Source organism: Chanos chanos, chromosome 13 (assembly GCF_902362185.1).
Source record: "Chanos chanos chromosome 13, fChaCha1.1, whole genome shotgun sequence".
Taxonomy (NCBI): domain Eukaryota; kingdom Metazoa; phylum Chordata; class Actinopteri; order Gonorynchiformes; family Chanidae; genus Chanos; species Chanos chanos.
The window spans coordinates 11,567,044-11,575,028 of record NC_044507.1 but is presented as its reverse complement, the minus strand read 5'-3'; the positions used below and the strand labels follow the sequence as shown (position 1 = coordinate 11,575,028).

The following is a 7,985-nucleotide window of genomic DNA, read 5'->3' as shown; positions in this document are numbered from 1 at the left end:
CCTGGTTAATCTATGGCCACTTAATGTTAGGAACAAGAAGGGTTAAAAGGTGTTGGGGCACGTCGCACAGGTGACCTTCAACTCAGTGTCAGCCTAAATTGAACTCCTACTATAATCACGACTGTACAACTTAACATGGTTGTTAGGGGTGGACTTGCTGCTTGTTAGACACGTTCGATCCTAAGTAATTGAACTCAAATGCCGCTACCTAATCTCACAGGACTATTAAATGTGCAGCAGCGCACCGACCTCTACACTCCGCAAACTCCTTGCTGTGGTTACTCGTTCTTTTACGCTTTGAGGTGACCGTAAAGAGCTTGTTCACTTCATTTACTCGTTTTAATTATTTTCACTCCTGAAACCTAAGACTCGGAGAAGTTTCACACGCTTTAAAAGGGAAGTTTTCTCCAGACGTTGGCGTCCTGTCACTGTTGAGTGCTGGATATGTGGTGGATGCTCTTTCCCCGATGGATCTGGTTTTTATTTGGACACTTCTGCGTCTGGCGCCTAGACTCTCGCGTCAGGGCGATGACTTTGCCCAAAGTCGTCTACTCTCACGCGGGGATGTGCCCTAACGAGATGAACCCGAACCTGTGGGTGGATGCGATGAGTACCTGCATGCGAGAGTGCGAGTCCGATCAGGTGAGACTGCTTTTCCTTCGCGTGTATCCGATTGCTCGTAGTTCACGGTTTGAAGCTGCGGAATAAGTGAGATATTTGAGTTACTGATGCGTTATTTCGATCGTCGTCTGTGCGTAATGATTTGAAGACAGATTCTCATCATAGTTCAGTTTAAATTTCCAGTGACCGAAATAGGACGTGCATTAACATTGATGAGTTTAAACTCGCATATGGGGCACTTTTTAACTAACGTCGTATGAGTGATTCGTATAGTCTGCATTTGTGACTTATGTCCGCATCCTCTGTGGCTTTTGTGCATATTGCTCAAAATGTCTGCAAAACGTACATTTTCGTTAGCATCAAGTGACCATTGACATAGCTACTAGTTTGTCAGACTTCTTAAGTCTTTGTTCCTTAAAACGTTGTACTACTTCATAAAATAATTTCATAGTCTTGCTTGAAACGTGGAACAAAAGAGAAATATGCCCACTCTGTACTGAATACACTAAATGCATAGCTAATCTGCTGACAGGTTTATTGCCTGAGAAAGAAATTATGTTTAGAGTCTGATTAAGGAAAAAAAAAAGCACACAGGCTGCAGCACATACCATGCAGAGAGCAAGTCCACATTCACAGACTGGACATTGAAGCAAAGTGTTCTTTACACTGTCTGTCTCTGCAGGACTGCGAGGCATTTGAGAAATGTTGTCCCAACGTTTGCGGGAACAAGAGCTGCGTGGCTGCCCGCTACATGGACATAAAGGGGAAAAAAGGCCCTGTAGGAATGCCCAAAGGAGCCACCTGTGACAAATTCATGTGCTCTCAGCAAGGCTCAGAGTGTGACATCTGGGACGGCCAGCCGGTTTGTAAGTGTCGTGATCGATGTGAACGAGAGCCCCGTTTTACCTGTGCCTCAGACGGAATGACCTACTACAACAAGTGCTATATGGATGCTGAGGCTTGCTCCAAGGGCGTCACCCTCACAGAGGTCACCTGTCGGTATCACCTCACCTGGCCCAACACCAGCCCGCTGCCAATGGAAACCACCATCCATCCCACCACGCCACACCTGGAAACCACACCTATGGACATCCACCCGCCAGTGATGATCAGCAACCCTGTGCACCATTCCGTGTTTGTCGGAGAGACAGCCAGCTTTCTATGTGAAGTGACCGGGAAACCAAAGCCTGAAATCACCTGGGAGAAACAGACTGAGGGAAAACCGAACACGGTGATGCGGCCAAACCACGTGCGGGGGAATCTGGTGGTCACCAACATAGCACAGCTGGTTATTTACAATGCTCAGCTCCAGGATGCTGGGATCTACACCTGCACCGCCAAGAACCCGGGCGGATCCATACAGGCTCACTTCCCGCTGTCTGTTGTCCGACGAGAGCAGGCGATGGCGGAGGATTCGGCGAACGTAACGCGTCTGCCGGCGGAGGAGTGCCTGAAAGCGCCTGACATGGGTGATTGCGGAGAGGAGAGTATGAGCTGGTATTATGAGGCTAAACGCAACAACTGCTTCACCTTTACTTACAGCCAGTGCAACAGAAACCGCAATCACTTTGACACCTATGAAGCGTGCATGCTGTCATGTGGGAAGGAGCTGGCGGCCCCTTGCTCTTTGCCCAGCCTGCAGGGACCCTGCAAAGCATACGAGCCACGCTGGGCATACAGTCACACGCTCAAACAGTGCCAGTCCTTCATCTATGGCGGTTGCGGCGGGAACGAGAACAATTTCGAGAGCAAGGAAGCCTGCGAAGAGATGTGTCCGTTTCCCAAGAGCAACAACTGCAAAATGTGCAAACCCAAGCAGAAGATGGTCACCAGTTTCTGCAAGAGCGACTTTGTCATCCTGGGACGCATGACGGAAGTGACGGAGGACCAGGACTCGGGTCACGCCCTCATCACGGTGGAGGAAATCCTGAAGGACGAGAAGATGGGGCTGAAGTTCTTTGGCCAGGAACCACTAGAAGTGACGCTGCTCAATATGGACTGGAACTGCCCCTGTCCCAATATCACCAGTGCAGAAGGACAGCTCATTATAATGGGAGATGTTCACAACGGAATGGCAGTGCTACAGCCCGACAGCTTCGTAGCCAGCTCCAGCTCTCGCCGTGTGCGCAAGCTTCGTGAGGTCATCAACAAGAAGACTTGTGACTTTCTCAAGGAATTTGGCGGGACGCAGTAGTGTGACTGTTTTCTGTACACTCCATATGCCCTGTGCTCTGAACTGTACAACATGATTGGCAGGTGTTTCATTGGGCGAGATTTCTCAGTTTGCCTGATAATTTTAGAAGTGAATATGTTATCGGAAAGTCAGAGTTATCCATTAGGCATGCTCCTAATCTTTGCTCCAACTGGATAATCTTGATTTTTAAAGCCATGTTTACTTAAGTTGTCTGATTAACTGAGAGATGCCACGGTGAAATACTCCTCTGAACCGAACTGCTCTTTATCCTGTTTTGAAAACACCCCATTTGGTTTCTGACTGGGTTTCAATGCTCAAACGATTTACAGTTTTGAAATGCAGGAGTTATAGATTTGTAATACTGATTAACTGTGCAAATTTCTTAATGAAAATATTAAGAAACCCAGATTACATATCTATCTGGTATATAACACAATCTCCAATCAACTATTTTAATAATAAATTACATGAAGATAGCCTAGGTTTACCTTAAATATTTTCAAGCACTTATCTTGTAAAAAGGTACAAATCTTTTAATATTTTAGTTTGACTAAAATGGTTATACAAATTGTGTGTTAAATTTGTGTTTTCTTCACTTGACATATTACCAGTGCCTCAAAGGCAGTAAGTTAAGCTAAACTCATACCTTCAGGTAAAATGTATTCAAAGTTGTCAGAAGGGTAACGTACGTTTGGTTTCATTCATATTTTGTTATTTTTTAAAAAACTTTTAAAAAAATATCTGGAAAACTTTTGAATCAGTAATCTAGACAGTTTATAATCTTAATTATTTAAGTACTTTCTCTACAGTATTACATATACTTTTCTGTATATTCCATCTATTTATTTTAGTTTCTTAATTTTTCATAACTGCCATGAATTGAATTTCAAGATAATATTGTTTGATTAATTTATAGAGAGCAATTTCATTTCTGTCAAAGACAAGTAGTCGGTGTACTGATGATAAAATGATCAATGCCCTTTGACAATGTAACATTCATGAAACACCAGAGATGGAGACAGAGAGAGAATAAAGCCACTGTCAACTAAATCTCTGGCAATCTTCATCTGTATTTCAGCTCCACTGCTTCATTCACCCACATCATTAACGCACGGACTCTAGGTAGACAGAATTTGGCTTGGCAGTAAAATTTCCCAAGGTGTTTTTGCTTTTGGCTGGATGGGGTAAGGGTATTTTATTATGAAGCACCCCCCACACACACACACATACACACACACACGCACACGCACACGCACACACACACACCACCCCTTCCGCCCACCACCACCTCCCTCCCGCCTTCCCTTCATAGTCGGCCGGCCCCAGGCATTCATTCTGAAGCAGGTCACATTCCTGCACTGTGGTGGGGGGGGGGTTTGGGGGGAGGAGGTGGTGGTGGTGGTGGTGGTTTGGAGTCCTGTCTGAAGCCTGTGTTGTGTCTGGGTCTGTTGGGACTCTCTGCCCAGCGGCGAATGGACCTTTTATGTGAGACTAGGCTGCAGGGGTCTGGTCCCTGCAGGCGAACACCCCCACCATCCCCCAATCCCTTGGCCCTTCTCCCTCCCCTCATCCCTACCTCTCTCATCTCCACAGCCCCGACTCAGTCCAGCCACGCTGTGACCCCGCATGGGGAGGGAGGGACCGCTGCTCTCAGATAAAGTTCTGTTTAAAAAGCTTTGAACTTTTGACTTGACAGCGTTCTCAGGGGAGAGGGAGAGAGAGAAAGGGACCGACAGACAGAGACACTGAGAGAGAGAGAGAAAACACATGGTTTTTCCCAGAGAGGGCCTCCGACGTCTGCTGCCTCAGACCAGCTCTGGGCCAAGGCATGACCCCATAGGCGACTAATGAAAAGGAGAGAGAGAGACAGGGAGGGGGAGAAAGAGAGAGAGAGAGAGAGAGAGAGAGAGACTCATTTCATTAAATCTGCTGACAAGTGTCAAGTGCAGCACTTGGGCTCAAGTTCAGTTGCTGCAGACAGCTCATAGCAACAAAGGAAGACACACACACACTCTCACACACACACACACACACACACCACACCACACTTCTCACCACTTCTAAAACAAAAGGATCCTGGACAAAGTTATTTCCAGCTGCATGCTTGGTTTGTTTCCCAACTCTTGCAGACTACACCTGGACTGAGTCCCAAGTGCCTTGACCTGTGACAGAATTTCCTGGAAAACTCACAGAAAATGTTTATTGTGAATGTTCCAGCATAGTTATATAGGGTCAAAGAGAGATAGTGAAGTGTCTTTTTCAAGGAAGAACACTCACTATTATATCTACAAGTACGCGTACGTGAGGTCTCCTGCTTGGTTCTGTAGACAACAAAAAATTTACTTGACCAAGATGTAGTAACAGACTTTTGACTGTTTTTTTTTAAACTCTTTTCTGTCTTCAAGAAGTTAATTTATCTTTTTAATTAAATGCTAACAGTTGCACAAAGAGAGTTGTTTGACCTCACAGACAGGCTTGTTTTTCCATTTTCTGACAAATGGAGCGTAGCTGTAGTATCAAAACAGCGCCATCTGCTGTTTAGCAAGAGTAGCACTCCACAAGGAGATCATGTATCCCTCTGTTTTTGGAGACCTAATTTCTGAACTGATAATGATATGGTTTGTCATTAACCATTATCCCTGGCTGGTGAGTTCATGATGTTCTCCTTATGGTCCTCATTAGGAGGTCAGACGTGTAAGGCTTTTGATTTCAGCTCTGAGACATAATTACGCTTACCATCCCTACAGTTTGATAGCATTGTATAAAAACAATTACAGAAATGCCCTTTGTCTTGTGTTTTAATACCTCTCTTTGTCAGTTCAGAGTGTGTCTGTGTGTGTGTGTGTGTGTGTGTGTGCGCGCGTGCATGCTTGCATGTGTATGTCTGTGTCTGTGTGTGTGTGTGTGTGTGTGTGTGTGTGTGTGTGTGCGCGCGCGTGCATGCTTGCATGCGTGTGTCTGTGTGTGTGTGTGTGTGCGTGTGTGTGGTGCGTGTGTGTGTGTGTGTGTGTGTGTGTGTGTGTGTGTGTGCGTGTGCGCGTGCACACATGCACTCCTTTTTTTTATTTCAATCCCCCCCAAGGACTTCCACATATTTAGAATACTTGAATAGTCCAAACTTAACCCTGAACTTGATTACGTGATTCTTTTTTTATCAATTAGATAAACCAGGCAGCTGGTATAATAACATCAGTCAATTCCATTAACGGTTCTGATGTGATCTGGTGCCGCATTAGCTGTGATAGGTAACGATGTAACATGAAATAAGTCTTTAATGAAAATCTATATGGGAAATTCATCCCACGGTTCACAGTCTGATGCCTGATATCACTCTCAGATCCTGAGCGCTGTGCGTCAGCTGATGACTCATCCTCCCCGGCAAGCCAGAGTTTGTTACCAGGCAGACGGGATAATGTGTTCTCTGAAATGTGCAGTGCTTGAACATCATGTATGAATGTATGACTGTATGTATGTATGTCTGTCTGTCGGTAAGTATCTATCTATCTAACTATCTGTCTGTCTATCTGCCTGCCTGTCTGTCTGCCTACCTGTCTGTCTGTCTGTCTGATTCCCTGTGAGTCTTTCTCTATGTTTACATAATAAACCTTGTTTTGAATCATGTTGTCAAACCCTGGGTGAATGAAATCAAGGAGCGAATACCAACATCGCTAAGGATGGGGATACAAATATCACTAACAATATAAGGGAATCATACAGAATCTACTGCACAGTGGAAATTTTGGCCTTCTCAGAATGCAGGTATATGCCCCTTTACAGTTGTTGTCATAGAGATAGAATCACATGTCCAGGGATTCACACTGAGTCCAGTTCAGGTGGAATGGCCTCTATAACATAAGAATGGCAAATGTTCTACGGAATGTCAGCTGACCAATGATCAGTGTTTGTTACTGCAACCAGGCAGAACTGCTATCATTCTGTGTAGTGCACTACCACTAATGGTCCACTAGGGGGTGATATCACACTAAAACCTGACATGTCATTTCACTTGCATAGTCAGGTGTTTGACAGCAGGGCTGAATCCCTCCCTAATAGTTTGCTGAGATTAGAGCTGTTCCTCCCTTGGTGCCTATTGATCAAGAGCAAACGAAAAACAAGAAAAAAATATAAATCAGTAATTCAACAAATAAGTTCTTCTTTATACAGAATTTTATAAAAGATCACCTCCAGAAATTCTGTCTAGGCATTTCAGATATTGGTCATTATTCTGTTTTTCATTTTGAAGGAATTTTGTCCAATCCTCTGAGCAAATAAATAGAGAGGAATGGACGAAAGGGTTCAAATTCGCTAAGCAGAGAGAGAGAGAGAGAGAGAGAGAGAGAGAGAGATGTAATATTACTGTGTTGTTATATAATGACATTGAGATCAGAGGGCGTGTCTGAGATGATGAGCTTGTGCTGCGTGGCTGCTGACATCATCACATTTAACAGTGCATATGATCTGACCTTACTTGTCCTTGCCATTACTGTGGCATCTCAGCACATTGTGAACCATGGGCATACTGCTCCGCCTATTACGTAACACTAAACAAGAGACTGGGCAAAGTGGGCCTATCTCGCTAAGCTAACAACATTCAGTGTGAATGTGTTTGAATGACTAAAAAGCCGCCGCACGCATGGCTAACAGCACTGCGCTGTGTCCTTAAAATGGGCATGTTTGCCAGTTTTTAAACCGGAACGTTTAGAGCACTTTGGAATGGCTGTCACTTAAACCTGTTTGGATTTGCCAGAATAGTGTGTGGTTAGCACGGGATGAGATTTATAGTCACGAGTGAATGATTTTTCTCCCTCTCTATGACTCAGGGCCATTTTCCAATTGTTAGAAAGAATTTCTGTAGAGGAAGGTTTCTCTGAATTCTCTTTCATGGTATTGACTTTACCCTCTCTCTCTCTCTTTCTCTTCCCTCTCTCTCTCTTTCTTTCTCTCTTTCCCTCTCTCTCTGTCTCTTATTCTCATTCTGTAGACCAGGTTTGGTCTGAGCTGGTGGAGGCCTCACCTGATATTCCTGGGTGGAAAAAAAGTCATTTGCAGGTTTTGATTATTAAATCTGATGTATCTATATAAATTATGTCTGCTCTTATATCTGCTTTTGACGATTTTTACAAAATGAATTTACAACTTAGTCCCAGATGAAAATGAACCTTCCAGGAAA

The 7,985-nt window shown here is 44.4% G+C and overlaps 1 protein-coding gene across 1 annotated transcript; it reads left to right on the top strand.

Moving 5' to 3' along the window:
• Nucleotides 1–444: 444 nt before the first annotated feature.
• On the top strand, nt 445–2,815 carry wfikkn2a (info WAP, follistatin/kazal, immunoglobulin, kunitz and netrin domain containing 2a). Its single transcript, XM_030790769.1, has 2 exons — nt 445–642; nt 1,304–2,815. The coding sequence occupies exons 1-2, from the start codon at nt 445–447 to the stop codon at nt 2,813–2,815; spliced, it is 1,710 nt and encodes a 569-aa protein (XP_030646629.1).
• Nucleotides 2,816–7,985: the final 5,170 nt, after the last annotated feature.